The sequence below is a fragment of the Montipora capricornis genome, chromosome 13 (genome assembly GCF_036669925.1).
Source record: "Montipora capricornis isolate CH-2021 chromosome 13, ASM3666992v2, whole genome shotgun sequence".
Taxonomy (NCBI): domain Eukaryota; kingdom Metazoa; phylum Cnidaria; class Anthozoa; order Scleractinia; family Acroporidae; genus Montipora; species Montipora capricornis.
In genome coordinates this window covers 10,439,243-10,466,742 of record NC_090895.1, presented here as the reverse complement: position 1 = coordinate 10,466,742, position 27,500 = coordinate 10,439,243, and the positions used below count along the sequence as shown (strand labels likewise).

The following is a 27,500-nucleotide window of genomic DNA, read 5'->3' as shown; positions in this document are numbered from 1 at the left end:
TTTAAACTAAAACCTCTTGAATGGTTTCATGGTCAGCTTCGGTGGAGTTTCGCATTTAACAGCCTTACAAATTCTGAAAACTGGCTGTTGTTTTTGACAACTTTTATTCCAACCGCTCTGCAAATATCAGCTAAAATTTGTCTTTAAGTTTCTTTCGTTTTCGATGGTTTAAACAAATTCTCGGAAGAAACATAAACAGTCGTACCCGGTTGAGAAGCTGACGTTACAAATTTAACTTCCTCGTGGGGTGGCTCGGCTTGCTTTGACGGAAGTTAACATGGTTATCTGTTATTGGCTAATTTGTTAATAAGACGTCAATTAGCGTTTGTCAATTCAACCAAAGGTGGATGTTTTTCCAAAACGAGATGCTTCCGTGAAGCATACACTGGGTTGCCTGTGGTACGTGTTACAGAAAATCAGAAGGCACTGAATTGTGTGGTATTGAACTACAGCATTCCAGTCTCTGAAGAATAACAAATAAAAGAGAAGCGAGAAACATTGGCTTCGTTCAATCGTTCTCTGTCTTTGTTGAACCCATAACTTACCAGTGAATTTTCCATTTGGTTTCAGTGTTCTACATAACAGCACACTTGGTAAAATATTATTTTAGATATACAGCTCACTTTGATTTCGGCTCGACGGGTGATAGATTGTTGTCGAAGTCCATTACTCGTCGCTTTTGAGATTCGGATTCCAGATGTTGGTTTTTCACCGCCTGCCTAGTTTATCCAACTGACTTTCCATTATTGAGCTTCATAAGGGTATATTTTGTTCAAAGATCCACTAAAACGCCATTCGACTTTCGACGCCATTGCCGGTTAAGTTAATCGTTCTACTGTGTCCACCAGAGAAATCTACGCATTTCCCACTACCCTCTCGATCCTAAGAAAATACGCGCAGAAGGCTCTATGCACAAAGACACCACTTAGCAGGGGACTGACAGGCAAGACTATTACCGACACGGAAAAAAAAAGAAAACAAGAAAACAAACAAACTTATATAGTATGATTTCAGAACTTCATTCCGCAAAGACTTAGAACTCTCTAGATAACAGATATCCGTATTTCTCCGAATGAACAGACTTTTTTCTACACGAGAGATCGTGAGCTTGAGACTACAAGATCCATGTGCGAAGTAAAAACACTCGATACAAAAGTGTCAATCAAAAAATGAAACTATCCGATTTCGTATTCGAGTAACGCAATAGAGTACAATGTAACGCAATTCTGTTCCAACACACTCCCCCCCTTGATTGACCCTGTCAATCAAAGGATTTTACATCAACTTTAAGAGGCAACATACAGCAACGTTCCTTAAAAAGTAACTACGACAGATACTGTCAGTTGCAACGCATAATGTTTACTTGATCGTCTGGAATAAATCTAACAACCGGCTGCGCTGCATCTTCCTTCTCCTTGTTAACACGATATTGACGGTCTTCAGAAACTTCAACAGGATACAACCTTTGGACCGGGCGTTTGATTTCGGTTCTGTTCCCCTCAGAACCCAACTGAACGATAGCTGAGCGCACGAGATTATCTCTGCCATGAATTAACTCCTTTACTGTACCAAGTTTCCACCTTTGTCGAGGCACCTTTTCTTCATGAACGCATACCACGTCTCCTTGCTTGATCACTCGAGATTGTGCGGTCTTCCTTCCAAGATGATGCTCGCTCAGCTCAGTAAGTTATTCCCTTCGCCAACGATTCCAGAAGTGTTTAAGAACCATATCAAGATGTTTCTGTCTTCTGGACAACTCGATTGCTGTGGTAGGCGGAATGGCGCCTTCGGGCCTTAGATTGGGACTAAGTAATCTTCGATGCATAGAGAGGCAGGAGTGAGTGGTTCTTCCAGGTCTTCATAGAGATACGTCAAAGGGCGTGAGTTAAGAATTCCTTCAAATTCAATCAGCGCCGTTTCGAACTCTTCGTGCGTGATTCGTGCATTCCCAAGAGTTTTTTTGAGGCAACTTTTCACGGAGCCCACCATAAGGTCGAGAACCCATCCCACCAAGGAGCGCGAGGAACAATAAATTGCCAGGTAATTCCACGAAGATGGAGAAACGTTTTCAGACTTGAGCCCTTAAAGCTCTTCCCATTATCGGAAACGACAAAGCGTGGCATCGCTCTCCCCGAAATGAACCGCCTCAGGCCCCTCAAAAACGTTTCTGTCGTCAAGTCAGGTACAAGCTCAAGATGGACGGCCCGAGAGGAAGCACAAGTAAAGAGAGCAATGTATGCCTTGAAGACCTTCTTACTCTTGGAGAAGACATCTCTTAAATAGACTGGCCCAGCAAAATCGACACCAACCTGGGTGAAGGCAAATTCATCTGATACTCTGAAATCTGGGAGGGGAGGCTGAGGAGGAGCATTGTATGATCTCCCTTCAAGTTTCGTGCATGTAGCGCAAGGCGAAATCACGTCACGTACGGTCTGTCTACCCCTTACAACCCAGAATCTTGACCTTAAATCAGTTAGTGTTTCTTTGACGCCGTTGTGCATGACATTGCTGTGACTCCTCTTGATCATAAGAACAGTGAATTGATGTTTCCGGGGTAGAATCGCAGGAAAACGGGCTGAATACGGCAGGGGCGCATTATGTAGTCTTCCTCCACATCTCAATATGCCCCTGTCGTCTTCAAAGAGACCCAAGGAATAACGCGTCTGTCCGAAATCTTCTTCCTCTCGCACATACTTCTGGACATGCTTGATCCACAGTGATTCCGCGTCACTTAATTCTTCCGGCTGAATCTCCACTGAGGTAAACTGAGGCTGTCCTTGCCTTCCCCGAACGCGACAGATAAATCTCAAAACGTAAGACGTTACTCTTAAGAGTCTGTAGACGTCACTGAAATTAGCAGGAGGGATTACTTCATCTAGTCCCTTGACTTCCACGGCAACAGCGACAGTAGTGACCTTTTTCGCTGGCTTGATTTCACTGAAGACGTCTTTCTCGAAATTCCTTGGTCCAAACTCCTTCTGACTTGGCCAACTGTCAGGATTCTTCCCCTTTAAGAAAGCAGGACCTTCCCACCAAAGTTTTTCATGTTTTAGCTTTGAGGCCTTGCACCCTCGTGATGGGATGTCCGCTGGGTTTTGCGCAGAAGGGACATAATTCCATAGATCTGGGGCTACAAGCTTGCGGATTTCAACGACTCGATTTTGTACAAATGCCTTAAATTCCTTATCAGTCTTGTTGATCCACCACAATGCAATTTCTGAGTCCAACCAACATACACATTCAGTGATATTAAAAGATGGACCAAGTGCCTTATGAACGCTTGTGATTAGTCTTGCAAGCACCAATGCAGACAGAAGTTCTAATTTGGGTGTGGTGACACCAGTAAGGGGTGATACTCTCGTCTTCGAGGCAACAAGCTTGCAAACAACTGAATTTTCTGACTGTATTCTAAGGTAAACAACACCACCAAAGGCTTTGTCTGATGCATCTCCAAACCCATGCAACTGAAATGTAGGAGTCTCAACACAGTTCAGTCTCGATGAGTAACATCTGTCGATTGAGAAACTCGAAATAGTTTGTATGTCCTGTAACAATGACTTCCACCGTTCCAGTACGTCTCCGTCCAGAGGAGCGTCCCAATCAACATCCCTCTTGCAAATGTCTTGAAACAGTATTTTGAATGCAACAAACATTGGAGACAGTATTCCAAGAGGGTCAAATATTTTCGCAATAGAACTGAGAACGACTCGTTTTGTGACGATTTCTTCTGCCAGGTAACTGGTTAAGCTCTTGAAAGTAAAGACAAGCTTATCTTCTATAGGATTCCAAGATGTTCCCAGCACCTTTGGAAGACCTTCTGAATTATCCACATTCTGAAACTGTGTCTTGGAGAAAGTCTGATCTTCTTGCTGTAAATCAGGAGAGGGGTGATGCTGTATCGCTACTTGGCCCTCCTCTGACTTGATTCTATTTGCCAACTCCTGACCATTTGTCAGCCACTTGCGCATGTTGAAGCCAGCTTCCACGAATCTTTTCCTGAGTTTGGAGTAGAAGTCATAGGCTGAAGGAACATCAGGCCTTGAAGAAGCCAGGTCATCCACATAAATAGAACGTAACACTTCCTCGACAAATTCTGGATCTCTATCCATTTACGTGTTCAGATGATGTCTAATAGTTCCATTTAGGAGAAATGGGCTGGAATTAACTCCGAAGACTACTCTGGTGAATCGCATAATGAGTACCTTCGGCTTGTCAGTAAGAATGTCATTAACCCAAAGAAATCGCAGGAAGTCACGGTGCTCGGGAGCAATAGCAATATTCAGGAACGCCTTCTCTATATCGGCAGTAAGTGCAACCTTGTGAGCCCTGAATCGTGTCATTAAATCGAAGATCATGGGAGTGAGGGGTGGTCCAGAGTACAAGCAATTGTTGAGGCTTGGTCCATGATGCTTAGCAGATGCGTCATAGACTACGCGGAGTTTAGTTGTGTCCTTATCAAGCCTGATAATTTCTCGGTGAGGTAAATAGTGGACCTTGCCTACTTCTGTTTGTTCCGTCAAGTTCACTGGTTCAATAATGTTCCTTTCAAGTTGCTCCTTAACGACTTCATCATAGTGTTTGAGGACTTCGGGTTTCGATTTCAGTCTCTGCAGCAATGACTCCAGCCTCATTTTGCTTAAATGATAGTTGTCTGGGAGTAAGGGATGATCTTCCTTGAAAGGCAATTTGACTTCATATCTTTCTCCATTGTGCCTGATATCTTCAATGAATTTCTCATAGACCGTCGGTTCATCGTGTTTGATTCCTAGTGTTTCTAAATCCCAAAAGTGCTTAATTTCTTCTTCAAGTGAATCTCCTCCTTCAATGACACAATTTGAGATCTTGAGCACATGGGTTTCGGTAAGATTGATTGAGGAGTCTCCCTGCCCTGGCACAGGAATTCCAACTGGTCCAGAAAGTATATAACCGAGTTTGGTAGAAAGGGCAATAGGACCTGATTCTGGACGACGAACAACACTTCCACTTACAAAATTCCAGTAGAAATCTGCACCAATAAGTATATCTACACTCAAATCCTCACCACCATGGGAATTATCAGCGAGCCTTAAGCACTGCAAGTGAGGGTAGTAAGCTTGAGTAAACTCAATGATTTGATTACTGATTGGTGCACAGATCACTGGTACTACATATGCTGAAACATATATCTGCATACCATCAACTGCCTCCCACTGCAAAGTGAACGATGTCACACTGCCTTAGTTTGGCAGTAGACTCTCCGAAGGTCTTGATCAGTAATGTGTCCTGGCCAGCCACAGGTAGCTTCAGAGTGTTCTGCAAGTTCTCTGAGATGTAGCTTCTTTGACTGCCACTATCAAACACCATTCTGGCATTGACAGAATGTTCACTACTCCCTGGCTTGGAGATGTTTGCTCTTGCTGTCTGCAGAAGTACACTGGATTTAGAGCTGACAAACATACTGGTAGATGAAGCTTGGAATGATGCTACAGTAGGGTTGAGTGAAACTCCTTCATTAGTGGCTGCAATTCTTCCTTGGGAAGTTGATTGTTTTTCCTTACTTGAATTTTACACAGATAGAGGCATGATGACCCAAACCACAGATGTGACATTCCTTACTACACTGATTGGCGAGGTGGCCATTACGTAGGCATCTGAAACACTTTCCTTTCTGTCGAAGCAATTGCCTCCTTGCAGAGATGTCAGTTACCACATTACATTTAATAGATGGATGTGACCCCTTATAATATATGCACCAAGGGCCTTGATGAATGCTTTTCCCACCGTCCGCAAACAAGGCTGAGGTTGTCGATGGTTGATATACTGGCATACGCCTTGATGGGTTTGGAGTCCGAAACTCCTTATTCCCCACCTCTCCAGGGACATGTTGACAGTTCTCACGTAATTGTAGCTCCCTTTGGAATTCGGACATAATATCCTTTAGGACCCACGTTTCAGATGTTAGATTTCGTGTGACGGCAATCCTGAACTCTTCTGGCAATTTTTGCATGATCAAGGGCGTTAGAAAACAGCCATACATTTCTTGAGAAATTTCCAAACTCTCGAGGCTACGCATATGTGATTCCACCGTATCATACAGATTACGAAGCCGTTTCACTTCATGAATGGACGTTATTTTCGGGATTTTAGTCAAAGCTTCCATGTGACTTGAAATGACGATTTGACCATTCCCAAATCTCTTTTTCAGAAGATCAATAGCCTTCTCATAATTGCCATTTGTCAGAGGCAATCCGGCAATAACATGGGCGGCAGATCCTACAAGCAGTGATTTCAAAATAATTGAACTTATCTGCTCCATTTAGAGTGCTGTTTCGATGGACAGCCGAGTCAAAAGACTCCCAAAACGGATACCAGTCGATTGGATTCCCGAAGAACTTCTTTAGTTCGAGTTTTGGCAGTTTGGCATGGCTGTGAATTGATACATACGCGCTAGATCCTGCTTGCACGGTGTTCAAACTAGATTCAGCAGATTGTGAAAAGCTCCTTTCGTGATCCCTTTCCGAAGTTAAGGCCGTTTCCAGATCAACAATACACTCCTGGATTGCACTGGCGAAATCGCAGCTAGCACCCACATCTTCTTGGATTTGCGAGTCGTCAAGAATATATTCGAGAACCGCTTCATTTAAACTCTTGACCTCCGAAGATTTATCCTTCAGTGTCGATTTGAAGAACTTAAGCTTTTTCAGATCAATAGATTCTCCACTAGTCAGAGACTCCCTTGCTTCGGCTATAATCTTTCTCACAAACGTCCGATGGCTCTCACGGATTGTTATCTTCTTCTTCAACTTCTTTTTCGCTTCAGCCATGTCTACCCGCACTGATTTTCTTCACTTGAACGATCTTTCCCGATTTGAATTCCCGGGTCTCGGCACCAGCAAATATATAGTATGATTTTAGAACTTTCTTCCGCAAAGACTCAGAACTCTCTAGATAACAGATATCCGTATTTCTCCGATTGAACAGACTTTTTTCTACACGAGAGATCGTGAGCTTGAGACTACAAGATCCATGTGCGAAGTAAAAACACTCGATACAAAAGTGTCAATCAAAAAATGAAACTATCCGATTTCGTATTCGAGTAACGCAATAGAGTACAATGTAACGCAATTCTGTTCCAACAAAACTAAACGCAGACCCCGACTGGGTTTGCCATACTGGCAACCCAGTAAATAGTGGTTTCCTTAGTCTCTTGCCCCAGCTTTCGCTCGGTCAGTTTGCGGAAAATCGTTTCGAAGCTCTTCTATCGAACAGGAACGCTTGCAAAGCAGGCTACAAAGAGACTGATGAAACGTTTTCCCACGCTACTTTTGCAACAGTAACAGCAATCAGTTTTAGCAGCGTGGGAAAATTCCCGTGCTAAAACAGCTGCTGTTTATTTACATCGAAACTGTTAGACATTATTCCCCGTCGTTTTATTATTGTTTCTATTTATATATTTCTGAGGTGCTTTAAGTTAGAAGAAAACAGCGACGAAACAAAAAACAAACAGCACTGAAACTAGTTTTAGATTTCGAATCTCCCTCCAAAAGGAGAAAGTAGGTTCTGGGATTTCTGGTGAGGTACTTCTTCATTTTACTTACGGACTTCCTGTCGGACTCCATTGGTATGCAAGCGACCAATCAAAAAAATTATCCATTATCCAGAGTCTCACCGGGCGCTTGTTGATTGGAGGACAGTACAGACTCCGGCCAAATCGTGGAACCACTTGAAAATATAGCAAGCACAAAGGATAGTTGAAACCGATTTGGATGAATCCAACAAACACTGAGCGGAAAAGGAACGGCATCAAAGACTTCCACAGCGAATGACTTCCGTCCGTTGAAAACATGGGATAATGCAGAGATGCTCCGGGTTCACTGGAGGTGAGAACTGCCAATCAAGCTTTTCAGTCACGGAAACGACTTCTTGGGAAAACGGCAGAGATGTCAACCAGAACTTTGCGTGAAAAATGACTAAAGAAACGAAAAGAGAAAAAGCAACACACTGCAAAATAATAATAAAGACAGAGAAAAAAGAACGAAAAGGTAAATGGATAAATGGACTGCAGCATGAACTGGAAGACTCTGGAGAAAAGCAAGCAGAAAAATAATGACGGACTAAAAACAGGGAACCTATAAATGGAATAATCAAAGCCTTAAGCATAAGGATAACAGAAGGACATAAGTACTTACCTAGATACGAAAAACCCAACAAGGGTGACTATCAAGGACCTCTAGCCCAATCTAGCATCGCTCAAGGGCAAGAATAACAGACCCACCAAGGGTGAACGACAAGGGCCTGAATCCCGTGCTATAAACACACAGTTCTTGAACATCAATACTTCATGTGTATCTGAACACAACAAACCCACCAAGGGTGATTATCAAGGGCCAGTCAATACCCCATGTTATCAAAAACATCGTACATGAAGATGAATGCATAAAGAGACATAGGAAACTCGTCAGGGGCAACAATACTAAAAACTATAAAACGTATAAACGGATAAGCTAACGACGTATGAATCAAGAACGACATACAGACATAATCGTCAAAAACGCGAGGGCAACAAGGACAAGCTATGATTATAGCTCAATATCAACGCACTAAACGAAAAATAACTCAGCAATCGAGAATGACTAACAGAGACCCGTAGCCTGCGCAACCCAAACGAAACTAGAGGCCGTCTAGGTCATGTTCGCAAAGCATGGTTTATAAAAGTCGATACTTCGCGCGTACCTAAACAGAACAAACCCACCAAGGCCCACAGGGTCACCACCCCAAATAAACAAAAAACATAAATAATAAAGAACAACAAATAACGAGACATAACAGACTCGGTCCCTAGGCTGTGCAACGCAAACGAGAGCATGCAGCAAAAAACGAAAGTTAGAGCGTAATGTACAATAAAAAACTAGAACTCTGGAACGCAAAAAACAACGCAGCCAAACATAACTTCAGCAGCTATATATAGTCTAGTAGGAAAACTGACACCTATAGCGTAATCACCGAGAAAATACGAGGAACTAAGACCAAACTTAGTGATCTTGGCCAGGCTTCTGACGAAAAGAATTGGAACATCCAAGCGGAGACCATACAACGAAAACATAGGCGCGGCCAACAACAGGCGTAATTCCAAAGTGGAACCTGCTGCAGTAGACGCTCGGATGAAAACAATTATGGAGGTTAAACAGACAGGAGGGCATAAGAAGCTAATATCTATGGACCAGTCCAGAGCAAAGGCGTTCACTCCGGAAGACCCAGGCTGATAAAACCTTGTTAACTGAATAGACGGTAATGTGAAGTGCTAGATTTCTATCCCATATGAACCATTTGAGCGTTAGCCCTACTGATGGAAATGGGACCACACAAGGACAGAGAAAAACTCTGACCAGGGTGGGAATTGAACCCACGACTAGCTAGCGATGTAAAGTGACATGCAAATCTGTCACAGGTCTGCGGATGCCAAATAACATCAACGGCAGAAAAAATATCATCGTTCACTATGTAAACAGCCATCAAAAACTGCGACGTTGCCGATGACAACGGCAAGAATTACGCTGAACTTTCTAAGAATCCATTACTAGACGGTAGGCAGAGAAAATATAATCATTCATCATATTATCGTCAAAAACTGTCGTCATCTTGGCAATCTCAACGGCAAGGACGCTAAGCAATTTAGGTGAAAAACTTACCCTAAAAATCAATATAACGTCCACACGCAGAATTGGAAGCATCTAAGAAGACAATTTCCACAAACGAAAACCGTCGATATGCACAAGATCTTGCTTCCAAGAATAGGAAGAAACTTGTATATTCCAATTAATGGGAAAATTTATGGCACGAAAGGAGCTTCTAGTCGGCAGTAAATTGGTCTTCGTTGCTCAACGGATTGTTTCCCTTGAACCTCTCAATTCCTGCCAAAGTTCTCGGGGGAATCGCTTGAACGTTTCAGGTCCAAAGTAGAAACGATAGCACTAAACTGTGAGAGAAAACTCTCACTTGCTTTGGGAAACGAACTACTTGACTTCGACATCATCTATAAGGAGAACCAAACATTACTTCTGCCTGCGGCGAAGGCTAACCGTAGAATGTCTCACCCGCTAAACGATCGCCAAATACAAACCACGATCACGTGGCACTCCAAGCGATCGCCGCTCACTACCAGGCCTCTGCTACGTGACGGCAAGGCGTGCAACTTCCAAGACCGCTCACGGCCGGGTGCCTCCAAAATTTAGCCGAATTTCTCCCACTTCCAAAGGTCGCTCGCCTCCCAGCCTTGGGCACGTAGAAAGTCGATAATTTTGCTAGCATCGTGCCAAAATTCATCCCATTTGCAAGGCTCTGCAACCTTAAAATCCTGCTCGATTTTCAAGCTTCGCTCATGCATCATTGGAATTTGATAGCCGTCATCAAGGCACTCGGCCGTGAGCGCTTGGAAGTTGCACCCCTTGTCTATTTATATTGTATGTGGCGATGCGTGGGATCTGAAGAGGAAATCGAAGCGTCCCAAAAACCCATCAAATCACTCAGGACAACGAAGAAAATAGTAGGTGAGTGAACTTATTTATCTGGCTGTCCATGAAATGAATTTTCCAAAATAAACATCGCGATTTGAAGTTTTTATGGAACATTTTCCTCGATCAGTTTAATCGTTGCAACTGTCTCAAAATAACGTGACGTAACGCGCTCTCGCCTCCTTAGGGTTGTCTGCCTGTGATAAAAGCAGTGAGGACTGTATCAATACAAGGTCACCGGTAGCCTCGCAGCCATTAATAGGCTAGGAAAAGTAGGCGGCGAGTTCAGGCGCAATAACCGGCGAATTTCACCGGCCGCCGGCTCTTATTGAAAATTCTGTAATAAGAAGCAGGGAACTTCAGCCATTTATTTCCTTGAAATTTGTCATGGTAACATGAGTAAAATGTCTCATTAATTAAATGACCTCAGAATGCACGTACCGCTAGTATTGGAACCGGAAGTTGATTCTCTTCTCAAGCTTCCGGAATTTATGGAATGACCTCTGACCAAAATGATAGTTTATCTACAGGCTCGAGCCATTGGACAAAATGCGCGCGAACGTTGAACGGCGACAGAGCGCAAAAACCGCTAGACATGCGCACTAGAATCACACTTGTGTTGCCGCCATTCCATTTTCAAAATGGCGGACGACAAATCAAAATCCACCACGTCATTGTGGAGGCTGTCACGTCGCTGGCGTTTCTCTGAGAAAATTTGCAAAAAGATGATCTGAATCTGCCATCATTCAACGATGCTTCAGAGCCGTCAGGGAAGAGATCGGACCAAAACCAGTTCGCCTAAAGCAATAGAGTTTTTGACGAGCTTCGAAGCTTTATTTAACGTTAGCTGTTTAGAGTTTTGCGTTTCTTAAGGTGGTCGGTTACTCTTTAAGCTCAGAACAGAGATATGTTGGAGGTAAATTATTTTCGCGAAACATATCAAATATGACTTTTTTTTCGTTGATATGAAAATTTTTGAGAGGTGTTTAAAGGTGGAATTCCGATTTCATACACCAAGAGAGACTTTTTCAAATCGAAGTTTGAAGAGAAGCAGGTTTTTTTACCGCTAGTGTTCGTCTTCACAGTTGTAACTGATTTTACACAGAAAAGCGAAGTCCAGTGCCTTATACTTTCACGCCACTCGATATAGTTTGTGAGGTTTTGGGATCGTAAGTTGTCCTGAAATGCATATAGCGTACATGTATGTTTTTAACTTCGAGTTAATATCTTGTCGACATTGTTCATACAATGTAAGTTTTCTCGCTTTATAAGCCAAGGCGACAGAGCGGCTGCCTGTTATATTAAACAGCGGCAAATATTGACAACAAACCCTGTTATTTTCTTCCCTTCAACAAAGTTCATTGCTATGTTTTGTGTAACTAAAAATAAAATATGTCAACTGTCACATCTGACTACCGGGGGATTGTGTGCTTTTTCAAGTTTATGGGACTCTTTGCAAAGGGCGAGTTAAGTTTATTCAACAAAGTAAGCTGCTTTTTCCGTTTAGAGACTGAAAATGTCAGCAAAGGTGCTCTAGTTCAATGTGCAAAGCGCTTTTTTTGGCTTTTGATGCCAGCAAAACAGTTCACCACACTAGAAAATTTTTATTCACTTGCTACTGGCTCACAAAGACTACAGAATTTGCCACATTGATGAATACATTTCACCAATGAAGGTGAGTGATGTAATAACATTACAATAGTTGCAATAATAATCTGCCCTGAATTGAATTTCCCCTACCCCTCAATATAGATTCTACGCCCCCTTCTTTGTCAGTGCCAATAATCTGCCAAGAGAACTGAAGCACTAAGTTACACAGAATTAGTCAGACAGGTAGAAAACCCTCAAGGATCAAAAGCAGGAGCTGGATATTAAGCAGAGAAAAATCGAGAATGAAAACAAAAACTTTCACAAAAAAACATGAAGTTAAGAATTTGGGTTTAGCTCATTACGACAATGAGTCATGCCAATGCCTTTGCAGTACTAACCCCCCCCCCCTCCCCCCCTCTTCACCAAGACACACACACCACTGACAGCAGTACACTGCTTAGCATTATATTGAGTGCCACTAAACATGTTTCATTTCATATTATTATTTACATGCACAGAACAAACTGCATTGAACACGATGCACAACCCCATGAATTTCTCAAATTGCTTTTGGCCTATTATAAGACCTGTGAGTAAAACCACACCAAAAAGTTAGCTCACTATTATTTTAATAAGGTAAAACAGATATCATTTTCATAATGGTTATGTTTTACAATGTAGCTGTGTCACCAAACACCCAAGGTCAATAATTTTGCTATTATCCCAACAGTAAACACTTAATGACTGGTCCCGAGGGACACATTTCATTTTGTTTCCCTAAAAATTTCAATGTTCCCCTGAGGTGCAGATGAGGGAAACAAAATGAACTGTTTCCTGAGAGACCAGTCATTAAGTGATTTGTTATATAGCACAAATAGGAAAACGTGCAATGGGAACAGCAACGGTGGTCGTCAGTCAATATTTGCGGGCAACAGTGCACTGTTACCCTCTGACGTCATAGATTTTGCACTGTTGCCCGCTCAGAGACTTTTGAATGACAAAAGTGTTTTTGTTAGATGTCATGTGACCTTGAAGTAACCAATGAGAGCATGCGCTGCTGGGGCAAAAACAGTTATATAACAAAATAATTATTATTCAACATAACACACTTTTGCTGGAAAAACAAGATCAGCAACACAAATCAAATGTTGAATTGAGAGAAGAAAATGTCATGCTTCACAAAAAAGGACAAAGTTATAGAGACAACACAGTTTTCAAGAAAATATTGGACTGACATGAAAATTAATACCATGCACATGTAACCCTGTGAAAAAGCACCCCAAATGCCTAAATTTCCAATATAGGTTTTAGTCAGAACAAACTTTTCCTTATCACCGACTAAATTCTTATGGTCGTTAATTTTCTTTCTAGTGCAAATAATATTGAACAAAACAAATAGTGTATTGAAATAATCAACTGATGTATGTTTACTATTTTTTCCTTTCATTTTCCCGAATTTGTTCTCCACCTATATTATATCTGTTTGGGTCAAGTTAGCAGAAAATTGGGGAATCCACTCAAAAGAGACACTTGTAATACCACTGGCAGTACTAAATCCTAACATTACTCAACAACAATGACAATATTATTTGTGATCCTTTAATATATGTTTTACAACTAAAGGAGACACTGCATTTAGCTCTCTTGTGCACCATACAATTTCACAAGTCACTAGTCAACCACTAAACAAAAGGAGGAAAGAACTTATTCTTGGTTTTCACATGACGTCATCAAAACTAAAAAATAAGGAATTATCAATCCTTTTGAGATTTTAGTTTAGTTAGTTATTAGAACAGCTGAAGACTTGTCTTTTCACAAATTTTCAGTTTGATAGGGTTTTTCGTCTCGTGGTAAAGCAAGGTTGAATTTCTAAGCTTTTGCGTGACACAATATTAAAATTGCGGTCGAGAACGCTATCACGTAGGTTAAAAATGTGAATTATCCGCTGAGATTTTGCAATCTGAACAGTCCTTTCATGAGAATAAGTACTCATATAGATGTTTATGAGCCCTCAGAAGACAACTACTGGCTTTTTATAGCAAAACTCGAAGACATATGTTTTTGTTAGCTTCCGGCCGCCATGTTTGTGTCCCTGAGAGGGACACAAACATGGCGTCTCCATACAAATCCTTATAAATTTGAGTAAACAATTCTTCGAATATCTCTCGCACGAAAAATCACACAGACCTGAACCTTTGCGAGACTATTCGAATATTCATCTTCCTTTATCTCTTTGATTTTTGACTTTATTTGTTGAATGGTTTTCATGATGGTGTGACAGTGAAAACCGGCAATATGATTCAGACAAAATGGGAAATTTTGGTGGTGAACATTCTCCAGACCTGCTTGAAAATATCTTCCATGCCATAATGTATTTACAATAATGAAAAGGGTTTTCCGTGAACCAAGAAAGCTAATCTTCAGAGAGTAAAAGTAGGTTGCTGTACTACTGCACAACTTCAGTTTCTTCATAAATAAGGTATGGCTACCATTTCCTACAAACAAAAACAATGATAAAACCATTACACAGAAAGTGAATAATGCCAGTGTATGCTCAAGGGGAAAGATAATACCTTACATTATGAAATTTTGAACCACGGATACTGTGTTTTTAGCTTTCTGATTGGTTCACTCACTCTCAGTTAACAGCTCTTAAATATACAGTATGACATAATATGGAAACTGATTGCATCAAGTGTTACCACGCTGGAAACTGATTGGCTTTAAATTTGTCCAAGTGTCAAGAATCAAATGAAAATTTAATAAAACAATAATCAATGGATATGATTGAGGGGCTGATCTCATGTCAACATGCACTCATGGAATTATAATAATATTATTGTTCATTATTGTCTTGTGCTATAGGAATTATATGCTTATTAGTATAATTACTGAAAGTTCTCTGCACTGATTGGTTGTCATTGAGATGATTATTATTACGTGATAATCACCTCAGCGGTTTTTCAAAATAGCCACAAGCTGTTTTGTTGAGGTGACAGACAAATAAATTAATTGTTTTAAAGAAAATGTGTATTATTCAAATAATTAACTGTGTAATAGGCGATTTGCACGATGGCATCATTTACTAAGAAATTGAGTTGCTTCTATTGTCAGGCAAATTTAAATTATTGTTTCCGATATTCCCTCAGACTCTATGAACGTTGGTGAATAAAAACCTCAACTTCATCTCGGTTTTTATTAACCGATATTCACCTTGCCTTCGGCGAATAATAATTGTTAATAATTATTATTTGGTGTTCATATTAATTATTAGTGTTAAAGAATTTTCAGTCAGGGGTACGCATCTAACTAAAGCTGTAAGGCTTATTACTATTATTATTATTATTATTATTATATAATGTACCTGAAGTGTTTGCATGCTTCCAAAGCTTTGCTGCACATGTGTTTTTGTAGCCGTTTTGCAAACTTTGCATTTATAAAATGTGAAAAAGTTGACCAATATGGTTACTCTGTTACAGTAATGTACTTTTCTGGGCTGTTCCACAACTGATCAGGACAATATTGCCAAACACTGAGTGGAAGACGCTTTGATGCAGATTTCCTGGAATGGTTTCTGCAAAAATACTTGTGAGGAACAGCAACAAAACCCTCGCACAGATCGATGGCATTTAACAGTCAAGGTTACGTGACGTGGAAATTGTAAATCCCAGGTGTTCAGAAAATTCAACTTTGAGGCTGAAGTTCACTCACAGTTCATCTGCAGCAAGAAACCCAGTGGACGATTTTATACGATCAAAGTTGTATGACCGCGTTACAGTCCTCAATGACAACGGCCAGCCAAACTTATTTTCAAAAGCAAAAACCTTTCGTCCATCAAAACCAAGTTGTTCCCGAGAACAAAGAAGAATTTCGTTGCCAGTTCGCTGGTTTCTGTAAGATTTTTAAATAATCTGGGGGCAGACCAACACTCCATGTCAAGAAAATTCACAGCAGCCAAAACCAACAAAATGATACAAGAGGACGCATTGCTACTTGACATGCAGACTTGCGAAGTAATCAATCGTGTGTCCTCGACCGTTGATTTGGAATCGCTGAGTGTTCTCTCCGACCTTGAAAAAAAATTCCTCTGGCACCCAGGGTATGAGTCGTCTAACTTACCACAAAATTTGACAAATGCTATCTAAGTGTTATTCTCCACTTCGATCGATCACTGTCTCGATCACTTCGAATCTTTTGAGTTAGCGCAGGCGCAGTTACGCGAAAAAAAGCCATTTTACGTCAGTATTCTCTAGCCAATCAGCGGTTTTTGCGCTCTGTCTTGAACGGCATCATTCATCATTCTACCACCATCATGGTTCGAACTGCGCTCGATAGGTCGCCCCAAAAGTCACCCAGCAAGAAGGCTAGAAAGTCTGATCCTCAGAAACGCACATCACAGTCAACTGAAGTTATACATCAGAATGTCAGGCATCAATCAGAATCTAGAGATGGCGAGTTAACTAGAAGTGGGTTCACTTGCTCGTAAACATTGCAATATACAACTAGGTGTAGTTCGCTATCAGAATTCAAGAAGCGCTTGACTAAAAGTTTTTTGCACAACCGAGAATTAGGCCTGCAAACGGTGTAAGCCGCCGTCTTAGTTTGCTGATTAAATAACCGTGATATATTTTTCGTTAAACTTCACTCAGGTACAAGTCAAGAGGTTATGCTGACCAATTTTTAGGGTTTAATCTCGCTCGAAGTTTGCCCAGTATCCCTTTTAATGACATTTAGTTTTTTTTTTTTCATAATTATGGGGAAAACAAGTTGAGGTAAATTATAAACATGTTTTATAGACAAATTAATTCTCATGGGATAATTGATTGCAAGACAAACTTACAACACAAAGTTATTTACAATACTCTTTGGGTGGCTGGTTGTCTGCAGTCTCCATCGTTATTATAATATTATTATTGAGATGATACGTCGACCGGCTCTGAGGCAGCAGACCACCACACTGGCATCTGTAGTTTGTTTTGAATAGTGTGTGTGCTCTTCCACATTCTAAGTGAGAAACCTGTGTTGTGACAATGGACCTACAGTTAAAGATGACTACAGACCCTATTGGCAGAAATCATTTTATTATAACATTTACAATCAGTGGCAAAAGTCTTAGGACACTCACCCCCCACCCCCCCCCAAAAAAAGAACAATGTTGCCAACAGTAAACAGACATTTCCTTGTATATTTCAACATTGATTGGGAGAGATGGGGAGCTTCTAATTTCAAGCTTTTAGTGGAATTTTGACAGTTATGCTTAGTTTCTGACGTCTGAGAGGTTTTCAGGCGCATCCTGGTGTAAGCGTCCCAACCAAATTCTCCACTGATTGCACTGTAGGTCCACTCAAGTCTATGCCCCTTTTAACCCTTTCAATTCTGAGAGTGATACTAATAGATTTTACTCCATCTAATACCAGACAATTTGACTCTCTAATGGGGGCCACTTCAGAGACAAATGAGTTAAAAGGCAGTAATTTCTCCTGGGTTATATGAAGACCCTGATAGGTGGTCCCTCCAGAGTAATACCTGCAACCTTCTGCTGTTTCACATCCAACAAAGAAAATCAATGGGCAATTTTATATTCTTGGTTTCCTTTTCAGGTCATCAGAAATTTAAAATTGAAAAAAACAACAAACTATAAGATTCTTAAGAATAAATCGTTTTAATTATTTTCAGCTTAGTGTACATATTGTTTTCAAAATCCTAACGTAGTTTTAGTTTTGGAATTTCTTACTGTGATTAACATAAATATGACTTCTGTGTATTTACATGAAAGCATAATTTTGCCCATTTTTAATAGGAAAATGGAAAGAAGGGTGTCTATGTGAATAATTTAAAGTTACGCAGAAAGGAGAGAAATATTTAAGGTCAGAAAGATTGTCAAAGTAGACTAAAGATGTTTGAACTCAAATGAACTATAAACTGTGTGCCCAGACAAGAAATAATTCAGTTGGAGAGTCCAGAGCGCACTGAACGGCTATCAGAAAGAGGGGAGTGTGTTATGCAATGCCATGGGTCTCTCTGCAAAACATGCACACAGTAGTGGCCAATGGTGAATTTGGCCGATAGCGATAAAAGCGGCCAGTGTTGATTTTGGCCAATAGTGATCGTAGTGGCCAATGCTGATGGACAATAGTGGCCAATGGTGATTTTGGCTAATAGTGGTAGTAGTGGCCAATGGTGACGGACAGTACTGGCCAGTGGTGATTTTCCACTTGCCGAGACAGTAACAGGGAGAGATAACCAAGAAGTAGATTAAGAAGCTTTTAATTACCTGGTCATCAAAGTGAATCCCTGGAACAAGTTCAGTTAGGACACAGATCTTTACAACCTCAAATTTCATTGGATCCCTTTAGGACGCAGCTCTATTGTGTTTTATGTCATGGTCTGTTGTTTCTTTTGCATGGTTCTTTGCGTCCATTGTTTTCTGAACCAATCCTGGGAGTTGTTCTGAGAGCTGCATGGCAGCCCAACAAGTTGATAGGAATGTCAATAACTTTTCAATTAGGCAGGGAAACTAGGAAAGTACATGAAGGAAAACAGCGACTTTGTAGTGTTTACTTTACTCTGAAACTAGGCGGGTATGAAACACCCGGGAGGTGGGGAAAATTCCCGGCCTCCGACCCTTAATAACAGCTCTGAGTTGATAATAATATTATTTTGCTTGTTACAATACTAGTATTGAGTGTTGGTTTATTGTTTGCTAGAAAAAAGAAGATATCGTCCAGGAACAAGGGCGCTCATGGAGATCAGACAGTTTCAGAAAACAACTCATTTGTTACTCAGAAAAGGACCCTTCATGAGATTGGTAAGCAAGAACCACATTTAACCCATGGAATCTGGAACTGCCCTATTGACGAGTAAAATCTATTAAGTCTCACTCCTTGGAGTCAATGGATTAATGACAGAAATGTTTTGGTTAGTGCATTTCCAACCTGTTAAGGCCTGGCCAAACAATGTTGAATGATCCAACGTCATCCAACATGAATTTTTGCAGTTGTAGCTGAGTGATCCTGGCCAAAGATGTAAATAAGGCATCCAGTCATGGTACAAAGTTCTTTGCTTGTGTCATGTAAATGACAGTTTTCATCGTTATGGGTTATAATTAATGATTTGGCCGAGGCTTTACCGACAACAATAACTTTTAACACTCTTTATGTGAGGTTATTATTATTGACATTTTAAAAGTTTGAACCAGTATGAATATATATTTCTAACAGTTTAACAGCAAGTTCATGTTTTAACGTATTTCAGTAAAAATTCAGAAAAAAATAGGCAATCCACCAGTTTTGGTATGTGGCAGGTACAATACCTCGAACATTAAACGCCATTGGAAAGGGTTTTCTGCTTCAAGGAGAAGTTCAATTTAGTAGATTAAGTACACATTGTTGTGCTCAAACCCACAACCATCCCCAACTAATGAGCTATCAAGTCATCTGGGAGCTAGTCATTAATTTTGCAAGTAGATATTTTTTCTAAAAAGATGTAAATTGATAGTGGGTAGGTATATTTACCAGGGATTAAATATACTTTTAACAGGTGCGGGAAATAGCAGACAGATTTTATAAGAGAGGCGAGTTAAGGTGGCAAGTTAAAGCCTTGTTTGCTCTTCAAGAGGTACACAGTGTTTTTCTTGTCAAATTTCTATTTGGGGTGTAAACTTTTTTGTTTTAGTTTACTGGTACTTTATTTTCATCACTACTTTGGAGTTCCTCTTGAGGACAGAAAGTCAGTGGTGGAACCCTGTGAATTTATTGCAAACACCGAATTAATGGAGCAGCATGTGCAGTGGTTTCAAGAACTTTTGAAGTAGATGCCTGGGATAATCAATGTAAGCAGTGGTCACTCTTGTCTTTCACAAGGGTTTGAGTGAAAATCAAGGCAGATCAAGTATCTGGCTGTCAGAGGCAAATTTCTGACAAACAGTTGGCGGTATACCGCCAATGACTAGCTTCTAATGAAACCACTGAGCATATGTTCAAGGGAGTGGACTATAGTCCCTCTCTCAGTGGCATGCTTGCCACTCCATGTCTTCAGTACTTGCTGTGTTGCCTGCCCTGTGCAAGATGAGCTATGAGATGAGTTTGCTTGATGATTTTACAATTTTAGCCCATGTAGAACAAAATATTTGAGTCAGACAGACAAGCTAGTGGGAAGCATGACCTGGTCCATTTGCAGACTAATTTTCAGGGAGGTGAGGAAGCCCACTCATACCTCTACATGTACCTAGCAATTAACATGGTAAAGATATCAATTGTGTCAACTTTGCATGAATCGTGCTGCTCATAAAAAGTTTCTTAAAAACAAAAAGGGAAAATTTATATTGTCATACTGCTTTCAGGTTTGGATATTGTATAATAATGAATTATTTACTCATTTATTTATCTATTATTTTCTTCTCTTGCAGTCAGCAGAAGCATTTTTAGTGAGACTATTTGAGGACTGGTACCATTCGCCGTTCCCTTTTTCTTCCTTTTTTATGCATTTCCAAATGTGCATGTAGCTTTCTTTAAAGTGCCTATGAAGTTAAAAAATACCTTTTGCTTATTTTAAAGACCTTTAAAAATGATGAAGAATGGTATTTTCTATTTTGGAATATCTTCTCTCATTTCTTAGATATTCAAGTTTTTGTTCAAAAAATGATGACGTCACCAACTGTACACATGCTTGTAATAAATCCCAAAATAATATATTGAGAATATTCAGAAAATATTGGATGGGTGTTGTTCAAACTTGGCACCAGTAATGTACTGTCATCAGATAAGGCACAAAGTGAATATCATTAAGATGCTGCCATGGCAACACTCGTTTCCAGTTCTTCTCTGCAATGAACCAAATATCTCTGATTTGAGTAGATAAGTGTAGAGACAGATGGTCAGACTTCAAACGCATGTGCTGCTCCTAATGCTTTACATCTCTGTATAAGCTTACAGAGAGTGTACATGTCTTATTATGGCAATAAATGACAAAATCAATCCTGTTTAACACCCAAAATTGTAGCCATGGCAACAGCATTGATGGTATAATTTAGTAAGTAAGTAAGTATGGTTTACATGTATTCAACTACAACGGCAGGAAATCCTGGATAACAGTAATTATATCGCATAAGCTACACATTAATACATATCATACTTCATAATACAATTACTGAATCTAGCTAAATCTCTTCGTATTTAGTTTAGGGGTCAACAACCGGCTACATCCTGGACGGAGATTGTAGTCATGTTGAATGGTACAGTTATGCCTTACTTAATGTAGATTACCACTGCCACGTTTGAACAACACCCATCCAATATTTTCGGAGACATTCTCAATTTTGTGAGTTATTGCAGTCATCTGTACAGTTTGTGACATAATCAACTTGAATATCTCTGAAACAAAAAAAGATAATCCAAAAATAGAAACACCATTCTTCATCAACTGAAATGTCTTTAAAGTAAGCTAAAGATATTGTTTACATCATACGCACTTTAACTCTCAAATTACTGTGATTATCATGATTCTGCAGTCTCATCTTCAAGCTTCAACGGCCAAAGTGCGTTTTGGCTGCCATCAATCAAACAAAATCAATTGAAGCACATTACATAACCTATCAATCAGCATCTTTGTTTCCCACGGTACATTTGAACTCAATGTTGATGGAAAACAAAGGAATCTTTAACTACTGAAAACCCTCTAAAAAGATATAATGGAATTCAAGCTGTGAACTACACAAAAATTCCAATTCACTTTCCAGAGGTGGAGTCAATCTTCCTGGCTATGTTTGGAAATTTGATTAATGCAAGCCAAAACACAGTTTGGCGCTTAACGCTTGAAGGTGAGATTCCGCAGAATTATGCAAATCGCAGTAACAGTCCCACTCTATTATGTGTTAGTGTTGATGCATGTATCCTGGATTTTCTGTTTTCTGTTTTCCTTAAATCAACTTCTCTCTCTGGGTTGGGATTATGCCATGTGTAATCTGTAAGAAATTAAGAGAATTTTTGCAAATGTAACTGAGTGACCCTGGCCAAAGATGTAAATGAGGCATCCAGTCATGGTACAAAGTTCTTTGCTTGTGTCATGTAAATGACAGTTTTCATTGTTATGGGTCATAATTACTCCTTCCACAGTATTTATTCACTGAGTAAAATGATCCAACATAAAATAGAGTAGATTTGTTTCTTAAACCAGGGCTGTCATTAAGGGCCGTGGGCCGGGGATTTCCCCCTGCTACTATGAGCATGACCTCCAGCTACTTTAAAATAGAACCAAAAATACCGGTAGCTTTGAGAAAGTCTACATTGAGAATTAAATACTGTGTCTATGAAAGAAAATGAGTAAACTTGAAATTTCTGGAACCTGCGAAAACTCTGCTTTACCATATCAAAATGTAAGTCTGAATTCATCCACGAAAAGTTAAAAGACCTTTGAGGGGTTTCCGTTGTGTGAAATGTCAGCGTCAAGGTAGACGCACGCAAAAACTCTCAGTTGTCAATTTCAGAATTGAGGCAGAATAAACTCGAGACCTTTTTTTACAGGTGCAGCCTTAAGTTAATCGAGTCAAAGGCATGTAGACTCCAATATCTGCCCATTTAAGTAGCTAATACATGGTCATCCAGACTCTTGTTTCTTCCTTTCCTATTTGTATCGGGTAGAAATGCATCGCGCTGAGCAGTCAGGAAAAAGAGAAGTGTCATTCTGCACTGCAAACGTATATTTCACTGTCATACGTCTGTGTTCACGGGCTAACAGCGCAAAAAATTTCGGCACACAATGTTCAGGAGATACAGTACTTGTCCTGTTCATGTTCAAATTATTATGATTGGGAAGAAACCATGATAAAAAAAAAAAACAAGGACAGCCGATTCAAACCTGCGAAAAGCAAGAGGCTTCCCCTCCACAGTTCTAGAGAGAACGCCTGAAGCATTTTGCCAGTTTCCAACAAGCAAAAGAATGCGACATCATATTGTGAGATGATTCATCATAATTCTCTCTTTAAAGTTGCTTTCTTCCCTGAGAGTTCATTAATTTATGTCCTTGAGACTGTTATTGAAATATTGAATTTAAGTACCGGTAATTACCGCTAAATTTCGCAGGTACCATTTTGGGGTGGGGAGGGGAGAGTGTCTCTTGAAAATGGTTTCACACCTACTTTTTTTCTATACCCAACAACTTGAAATCTTAGTGTCGGCCCTGTTAAACCATCCTCCTTTTGAAGTGTGGATCATTGATGTAATGCAAACAATAAAAATGTTTTTTTTTTGGAAGATGTCCCCAGAACTTTGGAAGGTCCCTTTAAAAAAATCAGTACACTGAACTTTCAAGTTTTCATGCATCTCTAACTTTTGTGTATTCAAAATTTGAATGGATGAATTGAATGACTGTTCTTTTTGCTGTTTGCCTTTTTTTCGTTGTTTGTTTTTATTTTACAGCAATTTATGTGCCATACATGCGAAGCGAGTTACTGTCATGCCCAGAGATATGCAGCTAGCAAGAAGAATCAGAGGTCGCCAGGATGGATTAGGATAATGCAAACAGATTTTACATTGCCCCAACCCAATTGATGTTTAAGATTGGTGTATATTTTAAAAGACCAGTCGCATTTTAATCAGACGTTTCCATACTCACAATTTGAATTTTTTAATCATTTCTTTGTTATAAACACAAACATTTTAAGGAAATGAGAAGGAACTTACTTTTATTATTGTTATTTTTAAATTTATTTGTATGGTTAATTATTACTCTATCAGTATTAGTTAATAAACCCTTAGTATTTTGAAAGCTTTGACCGTGAAATTATGGTAAAGTAAATGGGTGTTTACGTTTGCGCATTAGTGAGCTTTTGATTGGAGTGACAAGTGCCAAGTTTAAATTTTCTGTTCTGAGCATGCCCACTGGAGGAAAACTACAGCTGTTCTAAAATCTAAAGGTTGCTAATGTCAAGTACCATGACTTTCAGAACTGCATAATTATGTGGCAGTTAATGTATGCAAAATATCTCTGAAGGATGTCAATCAACTGAAAATGTGAACCTTATCTGCAGACAGGATGCCACAAAGGTTTTAGAAAGCAAAGACCACCTCATGATTGATAAGGCAGAGCTACAAATGGAGACACAAACCAATGCTGAATACTCAAAAAAGGCACTTGACGTTGTCCTACTCACTTGCTCTTATGTACTCTAGTTCCAGAGGATTTGTAGCATTGCTGACAAAATTGATGTCATGTAGCATGCTATTGTGGAAGAGCAGCTTCTATTCAAATAACCAACAACCTGGTTCTCGCATATATTCAAGATAATTCATCCTCACCACCTCTCTTTATGAGAAATACCGGTGCTGTTGACAATACCTTTACAAGAGACTGGCAGTGGGTATTCCCTTCAAAAAGGAGGGCCTGTTGTCAACATCCCAGAGCTCTTTGCCAACAAGCATACATTGCCAACCATATCCAACCTTAGTGCACAGAAGGCAAATATGCCAAATTATGCCACTGCATGTGCAGTTCAAAAGGAGCACTAAGATGCTTAAGGCAAAGAGCTTTGTGAGATTGGTTCAAGGGTTTACGTGCTGTGTAGGTTATCTCATGATTTCAAGTGCAATTTCGACAAAATGAGCGGGAGTAATTTTTTGAAAAACCAATAAAATTTCTTTAATCATTTGCCAATCAGAATGCATGGTTTGTTACTTCTCTTTTACACTATATTACCTCTTTACAGAGTTGTTACCTGAAAACTGAAATTTTCTCAGCCATTCAGATTGAAAAAGATGTTATTTTCATGGGATGAATAATCCTCTCACTTAACTAGAAAACTGAAAAAAATTTAGGGCTCATAAGGAAAGCGAATCTGACATCTTTGTGATACTTGAGCAAAGCTGGAAGAACAGAGATTTCAACCCATATTTGATCGGAATCTTTCCCCAAATTTTCTTGTCACATAATTATAAAAAAAAAACCTGACAATGCTGCTCAGAACCAGTGTCTGCAGTGCAAAGTCTGAAAGTAAATCATCAGGCAAAGCAACCCACTTCAAAGCCTGACCATAGCCCAAGGCTGTTGCCTAACAGGAGCCCGGTAGCCTGGGGCTCCCAAAGAATAGCTCTGGGCTCCTTAATTTTTCACAGCAACGCCTTTCACTTCATATGTTGGGCTCCTAAGTTCTCAGCGTTTAGCTCTGAGGGCCTCTTTAAAATTTTCTTAGGCAGCAGCCTTGATAGCCCCTAAATGACTGAAGCTTTTATCATTAATTTTTCATTGTGTCTTTGTAACATGAATTAATCAGCCTTTGCAAAGAATTTCTGTTTGTAGACCCAGTAGCAGCCAAAACAGAAAGCCTCTGGGAGGCATTCACTTTAAAACAAATGCTTTTATTCAACCGCACGCCTAGTCCAATTTTTCAACATAAGGTGCGAGGGAACAACATGCTAGACCATGCATACCACATGAACAAAAAAGTCAGGCACTCATGAATAGGTTGTCATATTATCCTATTCCAAATTTCTTCCATCATCATCCTTTAACCTCTGCTTAGATGCTTCAAGCAATTCCAGGCCACAGATATGCCAGCTGCTCTAGAATCCAGTACCAGTCTCTAACTAGGGGAGTGACCTGGGCTCCAGGGGAGGTGAAAATACAGATTCCCCTACTTTTGACCATTTTACAGTAGTGTGCTCAGTTACCAGGCCTTTGATTAAAATTGAGGCTCCAGTTGACTTTATTTTGATACAAACCTCACTGCTCTTCTCAAGTAAATTAAAATTCATTAGCATTATAACAACATGATTTACATAAGGAATGAGGTTTGTATCAAAGCAAGGTCAACTTCAGCATCGCTTTTATTCAAAGGCCTGGTAAGTACAATGTAAGCACACAACTGTAAAATCTCCATCACATACATGTATAAAGAAAGTAAAACATAAACAAAACAATTCACTCTTATGGACCAATCATGACATCAGGGTCAAGTTGTACAAATCCTGGTTCACAAAAGTGAAAAGAAATGTCGTTTTTAATAATAATTATTATTACATCATAATAGTTCCTAACGAGAAAAGCAGAGATTTTGCACTTCATAAATCAGTCTGTCATAAAAAGATCGCTTTAGGTCTTACTATGTTCCTTTCCATGCCAGCACAACATTATTCATGACAAATAAAGGTTCTGCAACAGTGCTTCCTCAGCTTTTGACTACTCTCCTTTCACACAAAAAATAATTCTTCCGTTGTAAACAAGTGTCACTCCTTATTTTTTAGAGTTTTCTGCAACACGTGTGCATCTGCTGGTTCAATGTGCTTGTAATACTGCTTCTTTGTTTCTATTATTTCAAATCCAAATCCTTTGTAAAATCCTATTGCTCCTTCATTACTGACTTGAACATGTCTGCAATAATAAAAAGAATACTCCCTTTGAAAAGCCAGTAATGGAACAAAAGCCAACATGCATAATTATCGTGGAGTTGAGAAAATTTGACACCTTATCCTTCTTCCATAATACTTACAGAGAAAAAAGAATATATGAAAAATTATTGCATAGTCTATCGGGAGGCGTCAGTGTCAGTGGCTAGTGGTGGATATTTACCAAGCCACAAACCACTTCAGTGAATTGTTAGTAATTGGTGTATACCACAGAAGTGAATAGTGCTTTCCACATAATCTGTCTGCCTACATGTAGCTCAGAGGTGAATGACAAGTACATGACTGTACTATTATGGAGAAAAACAAAACGCTTCACTTTGGTTACCGAATAGCAAATTTTATCAATGAAATTGGCTTATTATTCAACTTATATGGTTTACTAAAACAATAATTTTATTCACCTCAGTGTCAGTGAAGGTGGTGAATATCACCACCACTTGGTGAATAACGTTACAGGTGTAAGTATTGCTTTCCCTTTTTTTGATGGGTGACCATAGCATTATCTTGCTTAGTTTCAGCTACATGTACTTCTAGCTGATTAATATTTGTTAGGTTTGTCCTACAGAGTGAAAGGGAATGTCACAAGTTCGTATGTCACCTTCAACGACCACTTGTTTACATGTATCCTAAAATTCAATTAGAGGCATTGGGAAGTTTTCCACACTTCACACATTATTTCCACATATTTTCCACATTATTTCTCAAAGTTAACAAACTCTGAAGGGGATGGGGAGCTTATAACAGCAGGAAAGGGAAAGAAGGAGCAGGGTTGAAAGAGGAATTTATAGTCCAGCAAAGTAATAATCATAATAACCCATTGATCCCTGGGAGTGAGATTTTACTCGTCAACTGGGGGAATTTGAGGTGTCAATGGGTTAACACCTGACTGGCAAAGTTTTTCAGAGCTCAATGTTGCAATTGCTGATGTTGCGCCATGCTGATGGTGACTTTTTCAGTCACCAGCATGGCGACTAAAATACTTGAGCTGGCGACCAAATCTGAAAACTTAGTGAACAGGTTAGGT

General features: G+C 39.8%; 4 protein-coding genes across 4 annotated transcripts in view; 1 reads left to right on the top strand and 3 right to left on the bottom strand.

Moving 5' to 3' along the window:
• Positions 1 to 1,973: 1,973 nt before the first annotated feature.
• Positions 1,974 to 4,109, bottom strand: LOC138030472 (uncharacterized). Its single transcript, XM_068878381.1, has one exon. It carries the CDS (start codon positions 4,107 to 4,109, stop codon positions 1,974 to 1,976), a length of 2,136 nt encoding a protein of 711 aa, XP_068734482.1.
• LOC138030471 (uncharacterized) lies at positions 4,110 to 5,171 on the bottom strand. The gene has a single exon (XM_068878380.1). The coding sequence runs from the start codon at positions 5,169 to 5,171 to the stop codon at positions 4,110 to 4,112; it is 1,062 nt and encodes a 353-aa protein (XP_068734481.1).
• Positions 5,172 to 16,364: 11,193 nt separating this feature from the next.
• On the top strand, positions 16,365 to 24,734 carry LOC138030049 (histone H3-like). The gene is made up of 5 exons (XM_068877910.1): positions 16,365 to 16,546; positions 18,788 to 18,888; positions 19,620 to 19,697; positions 20,488 to 20,525; positions 23,495 to 24,734. Exons 1-5 carry the CDS (start codon positions 16,393 to 16,395, stop codon positions 23,589 to 23,591), a joined length of 468 nt encoding a protein of 155 aa, XP_068734011.1. The 5' UTR covers positions 16,365 to 16,392; the 3' UTR covers positions 23,592 to 24,734.
• Positions 24,735 to 26,042: 1,308 nt separating this feature from the next.
• Positions 26,043 to 27,500, bottom strand: part of LOC138030048 (N-alpha-acetyltransferase 50-like) — an 18,215-nt gene continuing 16,757 nt past the window's right edge. Inside the window, exon 6 of the mRNA XM_068877909.1 lies at positions 26,043 to 26,441. Coding sequence (XP_068734010.1) covers positions 26,297 to 26,441 — 145 coding nt within the window. The 3' untranslated portion in view covers positions 26,043 to 26,296. The remainder of the gene's footprint in view (positions 26,442 to 27,500) is intronic.

Coding starts and splice junctions, on each gene's coding strand:
- LOC138030472 (XM_068878381.1), bottom strand. CDS start 4,109: ATGGATAGAGATCCAGAATTTGTCGAGGAAGTGTTACGTTCTATTTAT.
- LOC138030471 (XM_068878380.1), bottom strand. CDS start 5,171: ATGCAGATATATGTTTCAGCATATGTAGTACCAGTGATCTGTGCACCA.
- LOC138030049 (XM_068877910.1), top strand. CDS start 16,393: ATGGTTCGAACTGCGCTCGATAGGTCGCCCCAAAAGTCACCCAGCAAG. Junction 16,547..18,787: donor AGATGGCGAGTTAACTAGAA/GTGGGTTCACTT, acceptor ATTGTTTGCTAG/AAAAAAGAAGATATCGTCCA. Junction 19,698..20,487: donor CCTTGTTTGCTCTTCAAGAG/GTACACAGTGTT, acceptor CTTCTCTTGCAG/TCAGCAGAAGCATTTTTAGT.